Source organism: Acomys minous (assembly GCF_964271855.1).
Source record: "Acomys minous genome assembly, chromosome: 20".
Taxonomy (NCBI): Eukaryota; Metazoa; Chordata; class Mammalia; order Rodentia; family Muridae; genus Acomys; species Acomys minous.
The window spans coordinates 23134953-23160633 of record NC_140502.1 but is presented as its reverse complement, the minus strand read 5'-3'; the positions used below and the strand labels follow the sequence as shown (position 1 = coordinate 23160633).

The window sequence follows — 25681 nt, the reverse complement described above, 5'->3', positions numbered from 1 at the left end:
CCAGGAGATCAGGGCCACCTCAGCTACATAGTGAGTTTCAAGCAAGCCTGGGGTCCACGAAATTCTGCCTCAAACAAACAAAACCAGCCGGGTGTGGCGGTGCGCACTTGTAATCCTAGCACTTGGGAGGTTTGAGGCAGGAGGATTGCCTGGAGTTTGAGTCCACCTGGGGTACAAGAGACCCCTGTCTCCAAGTTTAAAAAAGAAAAAAGAAAGAAAGAAAGAAAGAAAGAAAGAAAGAAAGAAAAATAGAAAGATTACTGTCGGCGCCGGACCGTCCAGCGGAAATAAGACGCCAACAACCAGACTTCTTCTTGAGATCTTTACTCAGGATTAAGCTCAGTGGGAATGGCCCCAAAGAAGGGAAGGGCCAAGCTTAAGTACAACTCAAGGGCCAATCAGCTCATGCCAGGCGCCACCTCCTCATAGGTCCGCGTCAGAGCAGGACTGCTCGTCATCAGATCACCAGTTACCCTTGCACAGCCTTTTGCCATATAAGGACTTGTTTATCTTAGAGAGCGCTCGCCGTCGGGATGGCGGAAGGAGGAAGCCTGCGCCTTGTTAAGGCGCGGCACCTCGCAGCTCTCCACAGATTACTTCATTTATTGTGTTAGGAAAAATGCACCAGGCTCAGATAGATAAATGCTGCGTATTTTCTCTCATGTACAGAATCTGTCTGTCCACCTGTGTGTTTGCCTTCCTATGTATGTATCTGACACGCAAGTAGAAGGAATACATGCGAGAGGAAACAGATCAATAGGTCAATAGGAGGCAGGGACCCAGAGAAGGTAATGGGTTGTGATTGTGACTGAAGTACACATATATGTGTGTATGAAGTATTTATGTACATATGTATTTGTGTATATATGTATGCATGCATGTAAGTATGTGTGTATGTATGTGTGTATGTATGTATATACATACATAGGTGTGTTTGAAAGTGTAACAAACCCCATTATTTTCACCCTTTGTATGTGGTGTGTGTGTGTGTGTGTTTGAGTGTGTGCCATGTTTGTGGGTGCCTATGGAGGCCAGAGGTGTTGGATCCCACGGAGCTGTAGTTACAAGTGGCTCAGCCACCCGGCATGCCAGGGCACTGGGAACTGAACTAAGGTCCTCCGCAAGAGCAATACATGCACGCACGTAACCACTGAGTTATCTTTCCAGCCCTTGTTCCCCACCCCCACTTCAACCCCCTTAGACAGGGTTTCTCTGTGTAGCCCTGCCTGTCCTGGACTCACTTTGTAGACCAGGCTGGCCTCGAACTCACAGCGATCCGCCTGCCTCTGCCTCCCGAGTGTTGGGATTAAAGGCGTGCGCCACCACTCCTGGCATCTGGTTTTTGTTGTTGTATTTTTGTTGTTTGTTTGTTGAGACACTCAACCTGGAGCTCACCAGTGTGGCTAGACTGGCTGGTCAGTAAGCTCAGGGATCCTCCTGCCTCTGCCTCCCCAGGGCTAGCATTTTTTGCACACACTGCCACGCACAGCCTTTTTAGGAGAAAGCTGGTAGATTGAATTCTGTCCTCGTGCATGTGTGGCAAGTGACTCACTGATTGAGCCATCTCCACAAACCCCAAACCCATAATTTTATACCGTCTTTTATTTTTCCTTTTCTGAGACAGTGTCTCATTATGTAGCCCTGTCTTGCCTGGAACATTCTATGCCGACCAGACTGGCCTTAACCTCATAGAGATCTACCTGTCCGTGCCTCTCTAGTGCTGGCATTAAAAAAAAAAAAAAAAAAAAAAAGGTGGGCCACCATGCCTGACACTAAAGCGCTTTTAAATTAAAAAGTTCTTTTGGGGGCCAGGGTACAGCCTATGTGATATCTTGGGCTCTGTCCTTAACACTGCAAAATAAAACAAACCAACCAAAAATGTGTCCAGCTGTGGAGATGATGCACCCCCCCTGTAATCCCCACACTTGGTAGGTGCAAATGAGGAATGCAAAGTCATCCCGCAGCTGCAGAGTGAGGCGGAGGCCAGCTGCGGCTCTGTGAGACCCTGTCCCCAAACAACAGAACCGCCCACAAAAGAGCCAGCAGCAACGGTCACAAGCTAGCACTTGGGAGGCGGAGGCAGGAGAATTCCCCACAAATTTAAGACTAGCCTGGGTTACATGAGGTCCAGTTTCAAAAAACAAAAGAAAAGAGGGCCCGGGGTTAGCTGCCTCTCCATCCTTACCTCGGTTACATTCTTTGGTTACAATTGTTTCCTATGTTTCTGCTCAGACTCCACTTTGCCCCTTCCTCGGGTGTTTAAGGGGGGCTGGTGGCATATGGTGCTAACCCCAAACACTCCGGGCTGGGTGGCTCTTGCCAATTTTGTGCCTGGGTGATTCTGCTGACGATGCGCCCTCCCAACAACCTAGCCTGAATCCTGGCCAACAGAGGCTTGTCACACTTGTGTTCTCCCAGCCGAGTGGGGGTGGAGGCGCTGGGATCTGCGTTTGCGGATCTTCGCCTTAGCTAGCAAGCTTGGGTCTGGTGCCCTTCTTATTGGCCAAGCATGCTGCAGTGTGGGGGGAGGGACGGGGGAGAGAGGGCGTGGCACACACCTGCAGTCCCAGCGCTTAGGAAGGGGAGGCAGGTGGAGGAGAAACTCAAGGACAGTTTAGGGCGACGCTGTAAGATCCTGTCTAAAAGAAGGAAGAAAACATCAGAGAGGATCTGGCTTTCTGTGTAGTAATAAATTCCACCCGTCCCAGCAGACTGTGGGATGGGAGAGGGAGTACCCGTCTCCCCCAAAAAACCAGGAGAAAAGGCAGAGCAGGGAAAGAGCCAGAACAGGGCGCCTGAGCTCTTTCCCCCCAGCAGGGGGCGCTCGAGACAGGCGCCTGCTCTGGCCTCCAGATGGAGCCCAGCTGGACTTCGGGAGATGGTGGGAGGCGCCTTCCCGGGTCCTGCTGTTCCCTGGGGTCGGCCTGGGAGCTAAGCACAGGGTGTCTGACAAAAGGGGGGGCTAGAGCCACCATCCAGATTGGTATGCATACTGGGAAGCCTCTCCCTCCCTTCTCTCTGTTGTGTGTTTCCCCGCCACCTCCGCCCAGCACCCCCACCACTTTCTTCTGCTCTGTCTCTTTTGAATGTAACATCTCTGCAAGGCATGGCGGCTCACCCCTGTGATCTTAGCCTGGAGTTGGAGGCTAGCCTGGGCTACTTAGTGAGGTTTTCAGACCTCACTGGGCTACATAATGAGACCCCCGTCTCAAAAAACAAAAACAAAAACAAACACACAAAAAAGGAACAAACAGCCTCCATCTTTTGACCTCACCTTAGCCTTTGTATCCGTCCCCTTCTCGGCCACTGCAGCAGGGATGTCCCCTCCCAGGCCCAGGCCACGCCACGAGACCCAGCGTCCTCTCTCAGAGCCTCTTGCCTAACTGTCCTTTCTGGTTGAGGGACCAGATGGTAGAGTGGCAAGCCTTAGCTTGCTAGCCCTCAGGGGCCCGACCAGCTGGTCTGGCTCAGCTACACAGGCTCCCGCTCTCCTGCCACGGAAGTGGGATAAATAGGGGGCATGGCACTGTGGGCATCTTCGCTGCCTAGCCATGTCCCTAAGGACCCCTCACAAGGCTCACTTTTTGTGCAGGGCTCTCTCTCTCTCTCTCTCTCTCTCTCTGGCCAGGAAGACCCACCCTCCCCTCTTTCCTCACCCACTCACGTGTTTCTGCCACTAACGCGGCATGGCTGAAGAAGGCAAGAGCCCAGGGTCCTGCATTAAGTAACTATGGTGTGACCAAGGCCATGGGTCATGGTGTCTGACCGTGGAAAACGTGGTGGAGCATCTGGGCCTTTGGTCTGGGGTGCTGAGTTCAAATCCTGCCTCATGCAGGTTCCATTTCAGCCTTCAGTTTCTGAAACCGGGAGCTGGGAAGGCGTGGTAGATCCAAGTAGGAATGAGGGTGACGGTCAGGGCCTGTGGCCCAGGCTATGTGACGAGTCACTGGGGATGCTTTGGGAGAAAGTCCCTCCCTCCTTCCTTCTGTCCCTTCCATTTTCTTTCTTTCTTTTTCTTTCTTTCTTTCTTTCTTTCTTTCTTTCTTTCTTTTTTGAGACAGGGTTTCTCTGTGTAGCCTTGCCTGTCCCAGACTCACTTTGTAGACCAGGCTGGCCTCGAACTCACATCGATCCGCCTGCCTCTGCCTCTCAAGCGCTGGGATTAAAGGCGTGCGCCACCGCGCATAGCTCCTTCCATTTTCTTCTCCTCCTCCTCCTCCCCCTTTTCTGACATAACATCTTACTCTGTAGCTTAAGATAGCCTGAAACTCCCTGTGCAGATCAGGTTAGCCTTGAGCGCACAGAGACCCACCAGCGTCTGCCTCCAGTGCTGGGGTTAAAGGTGTGTGCCAGCACCACGCCTCCTCCTCCTCCTCCCCCAGCTGGTTTTGAGCCACAGATGTGAGTGCTGAGAACTGAGTTCTGGTCCTCTGCAAAAGCAGCAAGAGCTCTTGGCCGCCGAGCCAGGCCTCCAGCCCCCCTCCCATTTTTAAAAAACACTTCAAAAAAAAAACCATGGCTTTTTCGGAAGTGATATAATTTTTATACCATAAGACGCAGACCACTATCCCTTCACACTTTGTGGGGTATGTGTGTGTGTGTGCGCGTGTGTGTGTGTGTGTGTGTGTGTGTGTGTGTACAACATGTGTGGAAGTCAGAGAGCAACTTTCAAAAATCAGTTCTCTCAACTGGTGGTGGCGCACGCCTTTAATCCCAGCACTCGGGAGGCAGAGGCAGGTGGATCGCTGTGAGTTCGAGGCCAGCCTGGTCTACAAAGTGAGTCCAGGACAGCCAAGGCTACACAGAGAAAGAAAAAAAAAAATGAGTTCTCACCTTGCACCTTGAGACCTAGGAATCAGGATCAGACCACTTACCCACTAAACTATCTCAGCACCCCTTCTGTTTTTCTTGCGAGTGTAGCCCAGGCTGCGTACCCCATGTGCTGGGGTTGTAGGTGTGTTCCACCCATCAGCCATATCCAGCTGCGTTTGCTTTATTATTTTATTTTATTTTTTTAATGAGGAAGGAATCTGACCATACCTTCTTCTGTGTGTCTCGTGATCCTTGTAATTTCAGGACGGGGGTGCATCCCGGTTGGTCGAGTGCCCGCCTGGCATGCACAATGCCCTGGGTTCAATCCCCAGCACCCCCATAAACTGGATATTGTGCTGCATGCCTGGAGGCAGGAGAATCAGGAGTGGGCTGGAGAGGTGGCTCAGCAGTTTAGAGCAATGGCTTCTCTTCCAGAGAGCCTGGCTTCAGTTTCCAGCAGCCATGTGGCAGCTCCTAAGTGCCTTGTAACTCTAGGTCTGGGGGGATCCAACACCCTCAGGGCAGACAGAAATGCAGTCAAAACACAATGCATATGAAATTGAGAGAGAGACAGACAGACAGAGACAGACAGATAGAGGAGAGAGAGACAGAGAGAAAGACAGAGACAGAGACAGAGAGACAGAGACAGAGACAGAGAGATAGAGGAGAGAGAGACACAGAGAGAGAGAGAGAGAGCGTGAGAGAGAGAGAGAGAGAGAGAGAGACAGAGACAGAGAGAGAGAGAGGAGAGAGACACACACACAGGGCGGGGGCGGGGGGAAGAGGTATCTAAGGTCATCCTTAGTTACGTAATGAGTTTGAGACAGGCTTGGGTTATGTGAGGTCCAAAGCCAGCCAGCCAAGGCCTGGAACCTTCCACAGCCCTTCACAGATGCAAGCGGTATTCAGGATGTATAGTTTGGTTTGGTTTTTTTTTCAAAAGGAGAGAAATGCTAGTCCCATCCCTGGGGTCCCTGGCTGGGGACCATATTGGAGGGCAGGAAGCAGCAGGAAGCTGGGGCTTTTTCATGTCATTTCTGGCTGCCTTTGTGTTTGCTGTATGTAAGCATGTGTGGCAGGGGGAGGGGACCCAAGGCTGACACTGGGTGTCTTCCTTAGTCACTCTAGTGTGTGTGTATTGGGGGGGGGCGTTGTATAATACACGCCTGTTTGTGTGAACATGGTGTGGATGCACATGCGCCCTGGCAAACGTGTGGAGGTCAGAGGATAGCCTCGGGTGTCAGTCCTGGGAGTTTATCTTGCCTGAGTGTGTCAGGGTGGCGGTTCTGTTTTGCTGCAGTGAGCAGCAGGCTAACTGGCCAGGTCTCCCCTGACTCCTCTCGCCTGCCTCCCTGTCCCACATTGCTGGAGCAGCACTGAGCTAAAGAGATGCTACCATACCTGGCCTCTCGTGGGCTCAGGGGATTCAAACCTGGGCCTACTCGATCACATAGCCAGCACTGTTATCCACCGAAGGCACCTCTCCAGCCTTCAGACTATCTGTCGGTCTCCTAGCCAGGCTTGGCCACAGGTTTCTGGAATCCTAGCACCTGGGATGATCCTTGTGAGTTTCCCTGGGGCTGCACTGTGGCAACTATGAGTGGGGGTGGGGCGGGGGGAGGGTGCAGGGGTGGAGGGAGGGAGGCAGCGAGGCAGAATTATGCTCCCACAACTTGCCGTGCCTGGAGCCAAATAGGTGAAACCCCAGTTTACTCCGGAAGCTGAGGCAGGAGAATCCAAAGTTCAAGGCCTGCTTGGGCTATGTATATTGAGTTCAAAGCCAGCCTGAATTATTTACCAAGACCATGTCTGAAAAGAAAAAGTAAAAAGATGCCAGGATGTAGCTTAGTGATCAAGTGCTTCTTGCTAAGAATTTACTAATGAAGGACTCTAGTAGCAGTAAATCAACCGATTGGTTGATTAATGCAATTAAAACTTTTTTTTTTTTTGAGACAGGGTATTACCACGTAGCTCTGACTGGCCTTGAGCTCACAGAGATCCACCTGCCTCTGCCTCCTGAGTGTTAGGATGAAGGACAATGTACCAACATGCCTGTCAAATACATACATCTTGCAGAACTATATTTTTAAAGACAAAAGATAGAGAGGGCAGGAGGAGGAGGAGGAGGAGGGGAGAGAAAGGACCGTGTTCGTTCTTGACTTGAGAGTCTTGTGTCCCAGTTGTTTGCTTTAATCTGTTACCTCTTAATTTTATTATTGCTGTGGTTTCTTCTTTTCATCTGTTTGGAATGAGACAAGCTCTCTGTAAGCATATTTTTTTTTCATTTTTTGGTGAAATATCTTATTAACCTAGAAACTGTCAGAAAAACGTCGTAAAGTCTCCTTCCGCCCACCCCTAGCCCCATGCCCCCAAAGAAACCTCATTTATTGGCTAGTATGCATGCATATGGCTCCATGTTTTCGCTAGTGTTTTCATTTTATTTAGTTTTCATGCTTAATTTAAATTTTTGAATAAATAAAATTTCATGGTTGAGACATCAAAATATGAAAAAATGAAGAAAAAAAAAACTCTATGTGGAGATTTCCTCCAGCCCTGTTCTCCAGTTTGTGAGTTTCCCTGCCTCTGGTAGGTGACATCTGTTGTCAATTTCTTGTTTACTCCAGGGACTTTTTACCCATGTGCAGTTCTGTACAAATACGTATCATATGGAGGGCTCCGAATTGTTTTTTCCTCTGCTCAGTCACTCCTGGCTATTAGTCCACACTCTGGCAGATTTCTTTAACTATTTCTTTCTTGCATTATTATTCGTTTTGAGACTGAGCCTCATGTAGCCAAGGCTGGCCCCAAACGTGTTATGTAGATGAGGCATGACCGCCTCCTGATCCTCCTGCCTCTGCCCCCTCCATGGCTGGAGTGACAGCTCTGTGCTACCTTACCAAGTCCACTGTTTTGCTCCCTTTATCTGTATGTGTGCGTTTCTGTATGTGCATGTGTTCCTCTTTGAGTGTGTCCCTGTGTGTGTCTCTATGTGTGTTTCTGTGTGTTCATGTCCCTGTGTATGTGTGTTCCTACGTGTGTTCTGGCACGTATTCATGTATGTGTGTGTCCCTATGTGTGTGTGTTTCTGTGTATGTGTGTTTCTCTGTGTGTCCCTGTGTGTGTTCCTATGTGTGTTCTGGCATGTATTCATGTGTGTTTCTGTGTGTGTCTGTGTGTGTCCCTATGTATGTGTGTCCCTGTGTGTTTGTTTTTGTGTATGTATCCCTGAGTATGTATTCCTGTGTGTGTGTGTGCGTGTGTGTTTCTGTGTGTGTCCCAGTGTTCCTGTGTGTGTTTCCCAGTGTTCCTGTGTGTATCCCTGTGTGTGTCTCCTTGTGTGTGTGTCTCCCTGTGTGTGTGTGTTTCTCTGTGTGCCCCTGTAGGTGCAGGTGTGTGCTTGCCACAGCAGGCACGTGGAGGCCAGAGGACCACCTCAGCTGTCTGTCCTCACCCTGCACTTTCTCTCAGACAGACCTTTGTTCCCACTGCCTCGCCCACCAGGCTCGCTGCTCTATGAGCTCCCCAGGGTCCTCTGAGCTCGCCTCCCATCTCTCTTCAGGGGTGCTGGGTTTACAGATAGACACTACTGTACCCAGCTTTACATCCATTCTAGGGTTTAAAAATCAGGTCCATTTTGTGCCAAGCATCTTACCCACTGAGCTTTCTCCACAGGACTACCATTTAAAGAATTAAAAAAAATTTTTTTAAAAGAAAGATTCACTTATTATTATTATTATTATTATTATTATTATTATTATTATTATTATATTTTTTTGTTTTTTGAGACAGAGTTTCTCTGTGTAGCCTTGGCTGTCCTGGACCCGATTTATAGACCAGGCTGGCCTTGAACTCACAGTGATCCACCTGCCTCTGCCTCCCGAGTGCTGGGATTATAGGCGTGCGCCATCACGCCCGACTCACTTTTATTATTTTTAATTATGGTTGTAGGCATGTGCAGTGAGTTTAGGTGCCTGTGGAGGCCAGAGGTTCTGATTCCCTTAAGGCTGGTGTTACAGGTGGCTGTGAGCTGTCTATGCTGGCAGCAGGGACCCGAACTCAGGCCTCCCTGGAAAATCAGAACGTGCACTTAACCACTGAGCCACCTCTGCAGCCCCCACTATTTCACCCTCAATGGACCGTAAGGTTGTTGCCGGTTTTCCTCTCGTTGTAAACTCTGCAGGATGACAGGCAAGGGCAAACTTCTTTGAGCATAGGTGGCACTGTCCCTTGAGATCTGTTCCTGGAAGTGACAGTGCAAGTTACAGGGTCAGACGTTTGCACCATTTGCTTTTGGTAGAAGCTGCCAAGTTGGCGGATAAAAGGATCAACCCATTCACACCAGACTGAGTATCCCCGTCTTTGCCAACGTGGCATATTATTCAGCTTTTATACTTTGCTAATGGGATGGCTAAGAAAGGATATCGTATATTAATTTACATTTTTCCTGCCCGTCAATGGGACTGGACATCTTTTTGTTTATTTCCTCTTCTGTCTGCTGCCCATTTCTCTTTTGAGACGAGTTTTTCCCCCCTTGCTTGTATTATTTGTTTGTTTGTTTTTTAAAGGTTTATTTATTAATTTATTTATTAAGTACACAATGTTCTGCCTGCATGTGGAGGGTACCAGATCTTATTATAGATGGTTGTGAGCCACCATGTGGGTGCTGGGAATTGTACTCAGGACCTTTGGAAGAACAGCCCTTGCTCTTAACCTCTGAGCCACCTCTCCAGCCTGTATTATTTGTTGTTAATTGTGTGTATACCCACAGATTGGCAAGGGCATGTGTTGTACCTAGGAAGCCAGAAGAGGACATCGACTCCCTGTGACTTCGAGTTACAGAGGGTTCTGAGCCACCATACGGGGGCTGGGGACTGAACCCAGGTCCTCTGGGAGAGCAGCCAGTGCTCCTAACTGCCGAGCCACCTCTCCACTCCTGCTGGTGTTAGTTTCTCATGTGTTGCACACATCACAAAATAGGCCTACTGTGTGACAGGTACTGTCCCTGACACTAGTATAGAGAGAGTGGTGAAGCTGGCCTGGTGCAGTGCGCAGGAGGCTCACCTCCTGGAAGCACGGGGGTCATTATTCACAGAAGGGCGTGAAGCTGTGGTCCATGCTGAGGGAGAGGGACCGCCCGTGAGCTCCTGGCCAGCCAGTGCTACAGAGAAAGAGCATCTCCAGAGAAAAATCAGAGAGAATAAAGTATAAAGGCTTTAAAATATAAAGTATGTACTCTAAAGTATAAAGGCTTTCAAGGGTGACTACTATTATGAGGGAAGCAGGAGCAGTTTTGAGGAAGAAGGGCGTGGAATGTTTTCTTTTGTTTTAGGTTTTTCGAGACAGGGTTTCTGTGTAGCCTTGGCCATCCTGGACTCACTTTGTAGACCAGGCTGGCCTCGAACTCACAGCGATCCGCCTGCCTCTGCCTCCCGAGTGCTGGGATTACAGGCGTGCGCCACCATGCCCAGCCAAAACAAACTAGTTCTAACCGGTCATGGTGATGCCCCAGAATTTATGAGGGGAGGTGAAGGTGAAGTTTAGGGGTTCAAGGTCATCTTGGTTATGTAGTGAGTTTGAGTATGGGGTCGGGCTCGGCTACTTGAGCATCTGTTGAGAGGAAGTGAGGGGAGGAAGGTTGGGTGGCAGAGAGAGAGAGAAGCCAGGCTCAGGTCCCAGGACCCACGTCACATGTGGTGGCTCACACAGTCTGTCTTAGTTACTTTCTTATTGCCGTGATAAGACTCCATGACTAAGGCAACTTATAAAGGATAGCGTGTAACGTGCAGCTCCTGGTCCAACGGGTCACAGGGTCCCTGACTATCACCGGGTGTGGGGTGCGGGGTGGGGCGGGGGTGAGGAAGGAGGGCATGACAGCAGGCAGGCAGGCGAGGTGCTGGAGCAGTAGTTGAGAGTTAACAACTGATTCTAAGCATGAGCTACAGAAAAGAGAGCTAACTGGGTGTGATGTGGGCTTTGGAAACCCCAAAGCCCGCCCCCCAAGTGACACACTTCCTCACACAAGGCCACACCTCCAAATCCTTCCCAAACAATTCCACGGATTGAGGACCAAGTATTCAAATATATGAGCGAATGGGGCCATTATCATTTGAGTCATCGCGCTGTCTGTAACTTCTATCCCAGGCCGTCCAATGCCCTGTACTGTCCTACAAGGGCACCAGGCATACACATATGTGATACACACACATACACGCAAACAAGACAAGACACTCACACACAAAATACAATTTATTTATTTATTTATTTATTATTTATACAGTGTTCTGCCTGCTTTGTGAGCTTGCATTGCCAGAAGAGGGCACCAGATCTCAGTGTAAGTGGTTGTGAGCCACCATGTGGTTGCTGGGAATTGAACTCTGGACGTTTGTAAGAGCAGACAAAGCTCTTAACCACTAAGCCATCTCTCCATCCCCCAAGTTTTGCTTTGTTTTTTTTCTTTGCTGTTGTTGTTTTTTGAGACAGGGTTTCTCTGTGTAGCCTTGGCTGTCCTGGACTCACTTTGTAGCCCAGGCTGGCCTTCGACTCACAAAGATCTGCCTGAGACATCAGGGTCAGCGCAGACCTGTTTGAATGTGGCCAGATTTAGAATCATTAGCCCAGGTGGTTTTTATTCTTGGAAAGCCCCTCCCCCGACACTCTGAAAGCGTCTGGGCAGCTTTTCTTCTCCTAATTTACAGATGTACTCATTCCATTTAACTTATTATCAACATAAAGAGCAAGGATAAGAGCCAGGTAAACCGGGCTGGAGAGACAGCTCAGAGGTTAAGACCACCATCTGCTAGTCCGAAGGTCCCGAGTTCAATTCCCAGCAACGACATGGTGGCTCACAATCACCTGTAATGAGATCTGGTGCCTTCTTGTGGTGGGCAGGCACACGTGTGGGCAGAATACTGTGTAAATAATAAATAGATTTTTTTTTTTCAGACAGGGTTTCTCTGTGTAGCCTTGGCTGTCCTGGACTTGCTTTGTAGACCAGGCTGGCTTCGAACTCACAGCGATCTGCCTGCCTCTGCCTCCCGAGTGCTGGGATTAAAGGCTTGCGCTACCACCACCCAGCGTAATAAATAAATCTTAAAAAAAAAAAAAAATCCAGGTAAATCAGATAGCTGTTTGCTCTGTGTACATTCACTGATCTTTGGGGATTTCAAATAACATTTATAAGATACATATTAACTCTCTAGTGTATTTAGGTTTTTTTTTTTTTAAAGACAAGTTTTCATGTAGCTCAGGCTGACCTTGAACTCCTGAGTGCTGGAGAATGGAAGGCAGGCGGTGTGGCATGCCGGGCAAGCACGATCCCAAAGGGGCTACACCCCAGCCTCCAGAGCACTGGAGCTTTGGGTCTGGTTTTATATCTGACAAGATGGAGCCATTAGTCAAATTGCTTCTCCCGGGCCTCAGTTGCCTCCTACATAAAACAGAGATCCATTCAGCCTTGAAGAGAAAACTCACGAATGAATGGATCGTTTATTTAGTTGCTGGAAGCGGTGGTCCTTTGAGCTTCTTTGAGAAGGTAACACTTGAGCTGAAATCTGACTGACGTGGACGAACACCTGGCAGAAGGACCCCACTCACCACCCCAAGGCAAAAAGTCCGCAGGGGCTGCTGTGGAGCCACAGTGTCCCTGCAGGTGGTACTTCCGGAGGGGAGAGTGAGTGCCTTGTCACCGTAAGGGGCCCGGAGGGAGGAGGGACCACTGACCCGGTCCCCTGTCCCCACAGTCCATGGAGTCGCAGGTGGAGGAATGGTGCCGTGAGGTGGGCGAGCTGCAGGCGCAGACGGCGGCGCTGCCGCTGGAGCAAGCAAGCAAGGAGCTGGTGGGCGAGCGGCAGAACGCGGTGGGCGAGCGCCTGGTGCGCCTGCTGGAGCCGCTGCAGGAGCGTCGCCGCCTGCTGCTGGCCTCCAAGGAGCTGCATCAGGTGGCACACGACCTGGACGACGAACTGGTGAGGCGGGGCCTGCCTGGGGGCCTGGGGCGGGCACTCAAGGACGAGCGGGGGTGGGGTGGGGTGTGTGTGAATAAATCCGGGGTTGACCCAGGTTGAGTGTCAGATGGGGGCTTCTGTCCTTCGCGCCTTCGCATCCATTTAGTCTAGTCGTTTATTTATTTGCCCATGGATTCTTTTCTTCTTCTTTTTTCTCTCTTTCTCTCTCTCTCTTTCTTTCGTTCTTCCTTTCTTCCTTTCGGCTGTTTGAGACAGTCTCCTGTGGTCCAGGCTGGCTTGTCACTGGCTCTGTAGCTGAGGATGACTTTGAACTTTTATTTTTTATTTTTTTTTAATCCTCCTGCCTCCACCTCCCAAGTGCTGGGCTTGCAAGTGTTCCAACACCCCTCCTGGCCGTGAAGCTATTTTCCTTTTCGTGCACTGGTCTTGATCTTGGCCTCTGTTCGTTTTCTTTCTTTTCTTTTCTTTTCTTTTTTTTTTTTTTCTTTTGGCAGCTGTTGTCTGTTGGTTTACATAGAGGGCTTAGGTCTGTCCCTAGAAATTGACACCCCCCCAACCTCCCTTTTCCCCCCATCCCTTCCCCCCCCATCCCACTTAGGGTGATGAGGGCCATGATGGTGGTGGTCCGAGGGGCTGTAGTAGCTCAGAGAAGTTTCAAATCAAGAGCAGCCGGGCGTGGTGGTGCACGCCTATAATCCCAGCACTCGGGAGGCAGAGGCAGGCGGATCGCTGTGAGTTCGAGGCCAGCCTGGTCTACAAAGCGAGTCCAGGACAGCCAAGGCTACACAGAGAAACCCTGTCTCGAAAAACAAAAACAAACAAACAAAAAATAAATAAATAAAATCAAGTCAAGAGGGGGGAGGGGCTTCCTGGCAGAAAAGATGTCAGGACTGAGGAAGGATGGGGTGAGGGGACTTGGAAGGGAATTGCCAGGAGAAGGGGCTTGCACATTTGAGGCCAAAGCTAAGCAGGGGTCTGCCAGAGCAGGATGGGGTGTGGCACACAGGAATCTGCCGTCCTGGGGGCCCTGGTGCGTGTGAGGGGGTCGGAAGGCTAGTTGGGGGGCAGCAGCGGTCCTTGGATGCATTCTCTCCCTGGCCACCTCTCTGTGTCCCCTCCAGGCATGGGTTCAAGAGCGGCTGCCCCTGGCCATGCAGACAGAGCGGGGCAATGGCTTGCAGGCTGTCCAGCAGCACATCAAAAAGAACCAGGTGAGCGGAGCCAGGTGAGGGAGTGAGGGCAGGACCCACGGGGACGTGAGGGGGCAGGAAAGAAGTCAGGTAAACAATTAGATGTGTGTGTGTGTGTGTGTGTGTGTGTGTGTGAGAGAGAGAGAGAGAGAGAGAGAGAGAGAGGAGAGAGAGAGAGAGAAGGAGAGAATGGTCTTTGTACTTGACAAGAACGTCCGTCCGTAGCAGGTCGGTCCATGCACATCCAGACACTGTCATGAGTCCCAGCTTCCTTTTTGTTGTTTCTGTGTTAACTTTGTCCTCAGGACACTTTCTTTTCTTTATTAGGTGGTGAAAAGCCTCCAACAGATTCAGGTCCACATATTACTATCGAAACCAAAGACAACTTATCCCGCTCAAAAGTTTCATGCAAGGAGGACAGTGAGATGATGGTTCAGTGGGTAAATCCCCCAGTGAGGGGCTTGGGAGCATCACTCAGTGGTAGAGCCCCTGCCTAGAATCCCCCAGTGAGGGGCTGTGGGTGTGGCTCAGTGGTAGAGCCCCTGCCTAGAATCCCCCAGTGAGGGGCTGGGGGTGTGGCTCAGTGGTAGAGCCCCTGCCTAGAATCCCCCAGTGAGAGGCTGGGGTGTGGCTCAGTGGTAGAGCCCCTGCCTAGAATCCCCCAGTGAGGGGCTGGGGGTGTGGCTCAGTGGTAGAGACCCTGCCTAGAATCCCCCAGTGAGGGGCTGAGGGTGTGGCTCAGGAGTAGAGTATTTTCTTAACCTTAAAGGTCCTAATTTCAATCTCTACTTCTAGAGATAATAAGAGATGGCTGTAGGGAGAATGGAGAGAAATAGTAAGCAGGTGCTGATCCCTAAGCTTTTCAAGATAGAAGAGTGGAATTTGAATCCCCTGGAAAAAAATCTCTGCATCTCTGATTACCTCTCTGTGCCTCAGTCTCCACACACTAATAATTAGCTCATCCAGAGCAGTGCATATAAAACTTCAGGGGATAAATCCTTTAGTAAAAGGCCCCAAACAGCTGGGTGTTGGTACTATATGCCTTTAATCCCAGCACCTGGGAGGCAGAGGCAGAGGCAGAGGCAGACAGATCTCTGAGTTTGAAGCCAGCCTGGGTTACAGAGCGAGTTCCAGGGTGGCCAGGGCTACACAGAGAAACCCTGTTTTGAAAAACCAAACCAAGCTGGGTGGTGGTGGCGCACACCTTTAATCCCAGCACTCAGGGAGGCAGAGGCAGGCGGATTGCTGTGAGTTCGAGGCCAGCCTGGTCTACAAAGCGAGTCCAGGACAGCCAGGGCTACACAGAGAGACCCTGTCTCGAAAAACAACAACAGCAACAAACACAAAAACAAGTCAAACAAAATCAAAAGCATCAAAAGACACATAAAACGGGGTCTGGGAATGTAGCACAGTCACTAGTGTTTGTTTGTCTATCGTACACAGAACCCTGGGTTCAACCCCCAGCACCCCATAAACCAGAAGCGGTGCCATACACCTGTAATCCCAGCACGAGGGAAGAGGCTCAGAAGTTCAGGGCCCTTTGACACCCAGCGTCGGAGGTGTGTCTGTACACAGGAGACCCTGACCCTCTTCATGATATTCCTATCATGAAACAGCATTTAAAACATGTTCATAAGGACTCAGGAAGTGCTAGCATCTTAGTTGCTTTTCTCATTGATAATCGGGATAAATAATACTGCCGAAAGCAACCCGAGCAAGGAAGGACGATTTGTTCTGGCTCGGGGTTTGAAGGAATACAGTCCCTCACAGGACCATCTACCCATTTATTTATATTTGCAGAGTGTTTAATCATTATTATCTAATCTATCTATAGTAAATCAGACAAAAGCCTAGCATGTGCATTCTTCTGGTAATCTAAACTAGGAGGCCATGAGTTTGATTGACTATTACCTTGCATTATTTAATCATCTTGAACAGTTTGTAATAGCAGCTTAAAAAAAAAACATCCCAGAAGTAAGCCTTGTATTATAAATGAATTGCAAAGGTTCAAAACCTTATTCAAGACTAGAGACATCGGGCTGGAGCGATGGTTCAGAGGTTAAGAGCACTGACTGCTCTTCCAATGGTCCTGAGTTCAATTCCCAGCAACCACATGGTGGCTCACAGCCATCTATAAGGAGATCTGTACCCATAATAAATAAATAAATCTTTAAAAAAAAGAAAAAAAGAGTAGAAACATCTATATGTATACGTGGATCCCCAGGGATCAAACTCAGGTCGTGAGGCTTAGCCGCAGGCCCCTTTACCCACTGAACCATCTCACTGGCCCATAAGCAGGTTCATCCTATCAGACGCAGTGGTGTTTGTGTACTGTACATTGTGTACACAGTGCGAATGCTATGCAAATAGCTGTGTGCCGAGTCGTTTGGAGACTGTGTGTGTTCAGTACATCCGTAAACCGGGGTGGGGGGTGGGAGAGGGATGGGGGGAGGCAGGGGGAGGGGGAGAGGAGGTATTTTTGGTTGCCGAGGGTTGAATAAACAGAACCTACAGATGTAAAAATGTGAATTAACTCCTGAGCAGCAAAGACGCCTGCTTCTTGCCGTGCCCTGACTAGGAATCCAACCCAAAAAGAAAAAGAAAAAAAAAAAAAAAAGGAATCCAACCCAGAGCTTCAGTCACCCTACCCTGCCAGTGACTTACAGCCCCAACTATGACTTTATTTCTTTTTCTTTAAAGTCTTCTTTTTCTCAAAGAGACTTTTAATCTTAAAAACCATTTTACATTCATTATTTGTATGTGTGCGCGTGTGATGCACACTTACCGCAGGGTATGTGAGCAGGTCAGAGGGCAGACTGTGGGAACTGGAACCACGTGGGTTCCAGGGATCCTGTCATCCGCATCGGAAGCGCGTGCCCATACTGCTGAACATTTCTGACAGACCGGAAGGCGTTTTAAATTTTGAGACAGAGTTTCGATAATTTACCCAATGTGGCCTTTAAACTTACTGTGTGGCTCAGGCAGGCCTTGGATTTGCAATCCTCTTGCTCCAGGCGTGCACCACTGGGCTTCCCTAGGGCCCCGACCCTTTCCAGTTTAAATTTACTTTATTTTTCGGACCACAAGATGAACTCACCCCCCCCCCCAAATGTAGGGATGAAATTAGGATGTGCCTATGTTCCAACTGCTGAGTGTTGTTGTTTTTATTTATTTATTTATTTTACTGTTTTTCTTGTTTTACTGCTCTAAAAACTTGGTGTGTCTTATGGCCTGAAAAATATGATAGATTATATGTATTTTAATTATTCATTGAGGTTTTCATATATGCATATAATGTATTATGGACATCTCCACCTCCCTGTCTTCCTTCCTCCAACTTTCCTAAGCTCACCCACAATCTCTTTGAAACTATTATTATTGTTGTTTGTTTGGTTTGCTTGTTTTGTTTTGTTTGGTTGGTTTTGGTTTTTCGAGACTGAGTTTTTCTGTGTAGCCTTGGCTGCCCCGGAACTCACTTTGTTGGCCAGGCTGGCCTCGAACTCACAGAGATTCGCCTGCCTCTGCCTCCTGGATGCTGAGACTAAAGGCATCACTACCGTTTGTTGTTTTTGAGGCAGGGTCTTCCTGTGTGCTTCCCAGTGGTCTGGAACTCATAGAGATCCACCTGCCTCTGCCACCCAAGGGGATTAGTGGTATGAGACACCATCCAGACTCCCCCCTGCCTTTTTTTTTTCCTGTGTCCAATTAACGCTGTCCTAACGTGCATGCAAACGAGACTACCACCCTCAGCCCTCAGATGGCTGTCCTGTCTCCAGTCATAAGCTTCTGGTAGATGCGCAGCTAGGGCTACTGCCTCCCCTAAGCTGCACTTCTCAGTAGGTCGATCCTATGTAGGACTTGTATAGGTAGCAACTGTGAGTCCAGAGTCCAGGAAGACGGCATCTCACAGCATCCCTCCCAAAGGGCCCTACTAACGTCTCCAAACATGACAGTACGCTCTTTGGTGCCAGCCTCCAGTTTTCTCACCGATTGCCCTTTGCTTGTCAGGGCCTGTTTTCCCACCTACAGCAGAGAGGGGGCCGGGGGGCAGGGGTATGAGTGAATGCTACAGGCAAGTGACAGGGCATCTGAGGGTGTCCTTTCTGCGACCCCGGCCAGTCGCAGAGGGGCTCGGGGTGCTGAGGAATCTCTGACATCCTTCTTTCCACCCGACGTCTCATCTGCAGGGCCTGCGGCGGGAGATCCAAGCTCACGGGCCGCGCTTGGAGGAAGTGCTGGAGCGCGCGGGTGCGCTGGCCTCGCTGCGCAGCCCGGACGCCGAGGCCGTGCGCCGTGGCCAGGAGCAGCTGCAGAGCGCTTGGGCCGGACTGCGGGAGGCGGCCGAACGGCGGCAGCAGACGCTGGACGCCGCCTTCCAGGTGGAGCAGTACTACTTCGACGTGGCGGAAGTGGAGGCTTGGCTGGGCGAGCAGGAGTTGCTCATGATGAGTGAGGACAAGGGCAAGGTGAGCCAGGAACCAGGGAAGGGGTTGATGGGGTCTGGGTACGCTGGAGCCCGGGGGCCCCGCCGCTGCCGCCTCATCGCGGGCGCCTTGTGCCCCCAGGATGAACAGAGCACCCTGCAGCTGCTCAAGAAACACTTGCAACTGGAGCAGGGCGTGGAAAACTATGAGGAAAGCATCGCGCAGCTGTCGCGCCAGTGCCGGGCACTACTGGAGATGGGACATCCAGACAGGTGGGCGGGGCGGGGCGGGGCGGGGCGGGGCAGGGCGGGGTTGGGGAGGGCCCAGCTCGGAGGGAAGGGTCCATCAAGGGCTAGGACTGAGTCAGAGTAGCAGCGGAGCCAGGCTTGATGTATTCCCAGCACTCAGGAGACCGAGGCAGGAGGATTGCTGCAAATTTGAGGCCAGCCTGGTCAATAGAAAGAGCTCAGGGCCAGAAAGGGTCACATAGGGAGATCCTTATCTGAGACAGAGAGATTGCTAATGGCCAGGACAAGGAAGAGATACATCTTCTTACATGCAATATTTGAGAGGATTGAAAAACCTGGAGTGCCAAGATCAGAAGGAGCTAGGTCTGAGCCTTCCTGGTATTAGGTGGGTAATGTGACCATCTCACTGAGCTCTAGGAGGCTTGGCCCAGGGGTGGGAAGGGACTCCAGATTGAGACCCAAGTCCAGAAGCCTGGAGGTTAAAACTGAAGGTGGGAGGAAGTTAGGAACCCTGCCCACACCACTGGGGAAAAGCAAGGAACCCTTCACGGTGCACTCAGTGTCTAGCACAATATTACAGACACTATGTTACTATATTATTTTTAGCATCACCTACGTCATTGCTATAGCGGTAAGTGCCAGGCTGGCTCAGTGTGAGACTTACAGAAAACAGCTCCCACCAGAGGCTATCTTAAGGGATGGGACCCTGGCAAAGATTCAGGAGGAGGAAACAGTCCTGCCTTAAAAGGGGGGGGGAGGTTACAGATGCTCCCAGAAGTCTCAGGGGGCCTCTCTGCCATCCCCTGCCTCCACCATCAGTGAGCAGATCAGCCGGCGACAGTCTCAGGTGGATCGCCTCTATGTGGCGCTCAAGGAGCTGGGTGAAGAGCGCAGGGTGAGCCTGGAACAGCAGTACTGGCTATACCAGCTCAGCCGCCAGGTGGACGAACTGGAGCACTGGATAGCCGAGAAGGAGGTGGTGGCTGGCTCACCGGAGCTGGGCCAGGACTTCGAGCATGTGTCGGTGAGGAGCCTTATCAGTGCGGAGTCTTTAGTTATTTGTTTGTTTGTTTTATTATGTATACAATGTTCTGCCTGCATGTGTGACCGTCCTCAAGATCTCATTATAGATGGCTGTGAGCCACCATGTGGTTGCTGGGAATTGAGCCCAGGACCTCTGAAAGAGCAGACAGTGCTCTTAACCACTGAGATACTATGTATCTCCAGCCCCAGTCAATGGCGAGTCTTATTTACTTTTCTACTGGGATGACCAAACACTGTAACCAAGGCAACTTATAAAGGTCAATGTTTAATCGGACTTACAGTTTCAGAAGGTCAGAGCCGGTGATGGCGGAGCAAAGGTACCTACCGTGGGCAGGAAAAGATAAGCGTTCATATTTTCATCCAAATGTAGGAGGCGGAGAAAGGCACACTGGGAATGACCCAAGTCTTCTGAAACCTCAAAGTCAGCCCCCAGTGACACCCTTTCTCCTACAAGGCCACACCTCCCAATCCTTCCCAAACAGTTCCACCCAGGGGAGATCCAGTATTCAAACCTGTGAGTCTGTGGGGGACCATGTTCATTCAAACCACCACATACCAGCAGTATTGGCAGCTGCTGTGTATCCCGTGTAGGTCTCTGGGCCTCCTTTTTAATTGTCCCACCTCATGGCCCTGAAACATACATGTTCATGTATTGTAAAGCACTCTTGGCACCTGAGAGGCGGGAGCAGGCGAGTCAGGAGTTGTGGTCCTCTTTGGCTGCAGGGTAAATTTCAGGCAGCCTTGGCTATCCGAGACCCTAACACACACACACACACACACACACACACACACACACACACACCAGGAACTGTACAGGCCATGCTTAGAATGGTGTTAGTTTTAGTTATTAATACTATGTGTCGTAATTTTTATCATTTGCTACTTCTATTATTGCTACAAAGTACCCAAGAACTATTAGATATTATTTTATTATGATTATTATGATGCCATTATTACCATGATCCGTACCTGTTGCATGGTAACAGGTTGGAGGGGGCTGGGGTATCTAGCACTGTCACCCCCATCCACTGCCCCGATCCCAGGTGCTACAGGAGAAATTCTCAGAGTTCGCCAGCGAGACAGGAACCGCGGGGCGAGAACGGCTGGCAGCGGTCAACCAGATGGTGGACGAGCTGATCGAGTGTGGCCACACGGCAGCGGCCACCATGGCTGAGTGGAAGGACGGGCTGAATGAGGCTTGGGCTGAGCTGCTGGAGCTCATGGGGACTCGGGCCCAGCTGCTGGCTGCCTCTCGGGAGCTGCACAAGTTCTTCAGCGACGCCAGAGAGCTTCAAGGGCAGATCGAGGAGAAGCGGAGACGCCTGCCCCGCCTGACAGCACCGCCCGAGCCCAGACCCAGCGCCAGCTCCATGCAGCGGACCCTGCGAGCCTTTGAGCATGACCTGCAGCTCCTCGTGTCCCAGGTAGAGTGACAGCAGCCAGATAGCCCCGTGGGAGGGGGAGGGCCTGAATAGCGTGGCTGGGAGAGCAGGCAACAGAGCAGTGGACCAGGGAAAACAACCTGGGGACATCAGGAAACTGGGCAGATAGAAAGTGGTCTGCTTGCATGGTGCCAGGAAATCCAGTCAAGATGGGAGGCAGGATGAGTACTAAAATTTAGCATTTTAGATTTCTGTTTTTCTTTTTCTCCTCCTCCTCCTCCTCCTCCTCCTCCTCCTCCTCCTCTTCTTCTTCTTCTTCTTCTTCTTCTTCTTCTTCTCCTTCTTCTTCTTCTCCTTCTTTAAGACAGAGTCTTACTGTGAAGCCCTTGGTGGCTTGAGACTTGCTATGTAGACCAGACTGGTCTTGAACTTGCAGTGAGCCTCTTGCCTCTATCAAAAAGGGCATGAAGCCAAGCGTGGTGGCCCATCGGGAGGCAGAGGCAGGTGGATCACTGTGAGTTCGAGGCCAGCCTGGTCTACAAAGTGAGTCTTGGACAGCCAAGGCTACACAGAGAAACTCTGTCTCGAAAAACAAACAAACAAACAAACAACAAAAACCCAAACAAACAAACAAAAAAAGACATGAGCTAAGCTGTGTGTGGTACCTCATGCCTTGACTACACAGTGAGACCTGCCTCAAAACAAAAATTGAATAGATATTTGGAAAATGGGTTACCAGTAGGTAACTAGTAGGTCTGATGTAAATGGAATAGGAAAAAAAAATTATACGGAATAGACGTCAGAGTGGAAAGAGGGCTCCTGGGAAAATCAGATGTCTCAGAGAGAAGAGAAAGGTGGGCCTGTGTGAAAAAGTAGGGCGATGGACGCGGCAGAAAGAGAGTTCCCACATCAAACGTTGAGGCAGTAAAAGGAAAGAAACCTGGTAGTAAAGATAAAAGCTGAACACAGGTAACGTCAGTGAGGAACCGGGCAGGCAGCAAGGCTGTAAGTGAGGTCTCAGGGAAGAAAGAGGGTGGAGCCTTAGTCAGATGGGTGGGGAGGGGAGGAGCTTCGGCTGAAAGGGAGGAGTCTGGGCCACAAAGGATGGGGGAACGAAGAACCGAAGGGGCGGGAAGGGGGGGGGGGGTAGGGGGATACCGTGGGGATAGGGGGGTAAAGGAAGAAGCCGGGACCACTGAGGCCAGGAAAGAGGGAGGGCCTTGATCCACAGGTGTTACGGGAGGGTTAAGTGAGATAAACAGGATGGGGTGAGCCTGTGTCCCCTCCTGGCGGCCGCGCGACCTGGCATGCCTCTCAGGTACGGCAGCTACAGGAAGGGGCGGCCCAGCTGCGCACGGTCTACGCGGGCGAGCACGCCGAAGCCATCGCCAGCCGCGAGCAGGAGGTGTTGCGGGGCTGGAAGGAGCTGCTGGCAGCCTGTGAGGATGCGCGTCTGCACGTGAGCTCCACGGCTGACGCCCTGCGCTTCCACAGCCAGGCCCGCGACCTGCTCTCCTGGATGGACGGCATCGCGGGCCAGATCGGGGCAGCTGACAAACCCAGGTGCCTCTCACCCCACATTGGGCTTTAGCTGCCCTGACCCCCCCCCCCCGCCCCACTCACGTCCCCCTGCCCTCTGTCCTCTCGGTCCTCTCCGGGTGTCCACAATGGCCTCCCTGTGGGCATGTCACCGTTTGGCATGGGCCGAGGCCTGGACTGGAGCAAGGGAAAGCCGTGAGACCGTTTGTCACTGTAGATAAAAGCAGACGTAGCCCACTAGTCCTCACACAGCCGTTCTGGGTCAGTGCCCGCCGGAAGCCAACCGTGAGCTCTGCACGCTAGCACAAGGCCTGTCAACCCGGACACTCGGGAAGCTGAGTCAGGAGAGTGAGTTCAGGGCCAGGGTGGCTAACTTAGCAAGCCCCTGCCTCAAAATAAAAGGTAAAACGAAGGAGTAGCAGTGCTTGCCTGGCACGTACGGACGCCTGGGTCTGGCATCTGTGGCGTGGAATAAGCCAAGCGTGGCGGCACATGTTTGCATTCCCAACTCTGAGGAGGTAGAGGCAGGGGGGTGAGGGTCGTCCTTCGTCACCACATGCTGAGCTTGAGGACAGCTGGGCTACATGAGACCCGCCCCCCAAAAAAAACCTCTCAAGTTCAAAGTAAAGCTGGATACAGAGGTGCACTCCTGCAATCTCCACGCTTGGCAGGTGAAGGCAGGAATGTTGCGGGGGAGGGGAGGGAACGGGGGGGGGGCAGTGGGGGGGGGAGGCGCTGTCATCTTTAGCTACACAGCCAGTTGCAGGCCAGCATGTGCTACAGGAGTCCCTGACTGAGGGAGAGAGAAGGAAGGGCTTGTTGAAATCCCAGGTGCGCTAAAGCAAAAATTTGGCACCCCCGAACCATTGAATTAACGAAGCCCCCCCCCCCAAGAACTTGGCCAGAAGACGTTGCCGCCCTGAGACCCTGTAGAACGGGAGCAGTGTCAAGGGTTTGCCCTCAGCGGGAGCTGCGGCTAAGGGGCAGGGCTGACGGTGGCTGCACGCAGCTTGGATCCCTGTCCCCTGCCCTCTGCAGGGATGTGTCATCCGTGGAGGTGCTTATGAACTACCACCAGGGCCTGAAGACGGAACTGGAGACTCGTGTGCCTGAGCTGACGGCCTGCCAGGAGCTTGGGCGCTCGTTATTACTCAACAAGAGCGCCATGGCTGATGAGGTGGGAGTGGGGGGCTGGGGAGGGGGGCGGGGCAGAGGTTATGCCTCTCGCCTCCTGCCCTTTGCTTGCCCTGGAACCTTGCTCACCCACCCACACACTCCCAGATCCAGGCACAGCTGGACAAGCTGGGGACCCGGAAGGAGGAGGTGACGGAGAAGTGGGACCGTCACTGGGAGTGGCTGCAGCAGAGTGAGTAAGGGCCTGGGGGGGGGGAGGGGCAGCAGCACAGGGGGCCATACCTCAGCATGTCTGGCCAAGGCCAGAGGGTGACACGTGACATGAACATGCATTGCACACCACCCTTGGGTGTGGAGAACCAAACCTTTGGGCCTGGGAAGGTCAGTGAGTGGACTGCCTTACCTTTGAACTAGCTCCTGGTGGCAGATCACTGGGGGTGCTGTATGTACCTTTAAAAATATCCCCCCAGAGCCGGGCAGTGGTGGCGCACGCCTTTAATCCCAGCACTCGGGAGGCAGAGGCAGGCGGATCGCTGTGAGTTCGAGGCCAGCCTGGTCTACAAAGTGAGTCCAGGACAGTCAAGGCTACACAGAGAAACCCTGTCTCGAAAAAACAAAAACAAAACAAAACAAAAAAATCCCCCAGAGACTAAGGATGTATCTCAGGTGGTTATACAGTGCTTGCCTAGATGCATGAAGCCTTGGCTTCAATATGTGGGCCCTCATGAAGCTGAGGTCTCAAAGTAACACGTGTCTCAAAGCAGCAAAACAGCCCCAGTTCTTAGCGTAGGGAGATGGCTCAGCGCATAAAGTCACTTGCTGCCAAGTCTGATGACCTGAGTTTGATTCCCAGGACCTCTTTGGTGAATGGCGAGTTCTTGGATTCCGACATAATTGTTCCCTGACCTGTACATGAGCTTGCTTTCACACACACAATAAATACAATATATTTTTAAAAAATACCCCTAGTCTCCATTCCTCCCAAGGCTGGACTGGAGGTAGCCCAAGGGTACGGGAGGCCAGAAAACCATTGCACCCACCCTCAGGGAAAGGCCCGAGGCTCTCCTAGCACCTCACTTCATGTGCCTGCCCCCAGTGCTGGAGGTGCACCAGTTTGCTCAGGAGGCCGTGGTGGCTGATGCCTGGCTCACAGCCCAGGAGCCTCTCCTGCAGAGCCGGGAGCTGGGCAGCAGCGTGGATGAAGTGGAGCAGCTTATCCGACGTCACGAAGCCTTCCGGAAAGCAGCCGCGGCCTGGGAGGAGAGGTTCAGCTCTCTGCGGCGCTTGACCACGGTCAGACCCCAGATCCCGCTTCCCTCCCTCCCACCCGCCCACCCACCGTCCCCTCTAGAGTAGGCAGATACGCCTGCTCTGAGCGCCCAGCCCTGCGTTGGGCAGACCTGGACATAGATCCTTACTGGGCTCTAAGTGAGGGCAGAGGGGCAGACACAGCTGTAGCTGACACTTGAGAGCCAAGAGGAGGCCACGATTTTTTGGTGAGGCTATGCAGAGGATGGAGATGTGAGGTGAGGGGACCGGAGGAGGGGGCTATGGCAACCCAGAAGCCCTTTGCAACATAAAGGTCTGGTCTTGAGGAGTCAGGCAGGAAACTTGAATACTATGAATGAACAGACCTGCAGACCTGCCGTAGGAGCCGGGCGTGGTGGCGCACGCCTTTGACGCCTTTAAACCCCAGCACTCAGGAGGCAGAGGCAGGTGGATCGCTCCGAGTTTGAGGCCAGCCTGGTCTACAAAGTGAGAGAAACCCTGAGAGAAACCCGGTCTTGAAAAACAAAGCCAAACCAAACAAACAAACAAAAAAGAATAGAAATTGAGGTCTTTGGCAAGAATAGGCAGTGGTTGAAAACCCTCCTTCTCTGAGGAGCTAAGTTGAGCAGAGAGGGGGGCCGCCCAGCAACTTCGCGAACCCTCATCCTGGCCCAT

General features: G+C 51.5%; 1 protein-coding gene across 1 annotated transcript in view; it reads left to right on the top strand.

Annotated features, from left to right (window-relative positions):
- Positions 1-25681, top strand: part of SPTBN4 (spectrin beta, non-erythrocytic 4) — a 104026-nt gene that overhangs the window by 68877 nt on the left and 9468 nt on the right. Inside the window, exons 20-29 of the mRNA XM_084770505.1 lie at positions 12552-12776; positions 13898-13987; positions 18154-18432; positions 18532-18662; positions 19458-19662; positions 20726-21106; positions 22383-22627; positions 23642-23780; positions 23885-23969; positions 24834-25030. Coding sequence (XP_084626631.1) covers positions 12552-12776; positions 13898-13987; positions 18154-18432; positions 18532-18662; positions 19458-19662; positions 20726-21106; positions 22383-22627; positions 23642-23780; positions 23885-23969; positions 24834-25030 — 1977 coding nt within the window. The remainder of the gene's footprint in view (positions 1-12551; positions 12777-13897; positions 13988-18153; positions 18433-18531; positions 18663-19457; positions 19663-20725; positions 21107-22382; positions 22628-23641; positions 23781-23884; positions 23970-24833; positions 25031-25681) is intronic.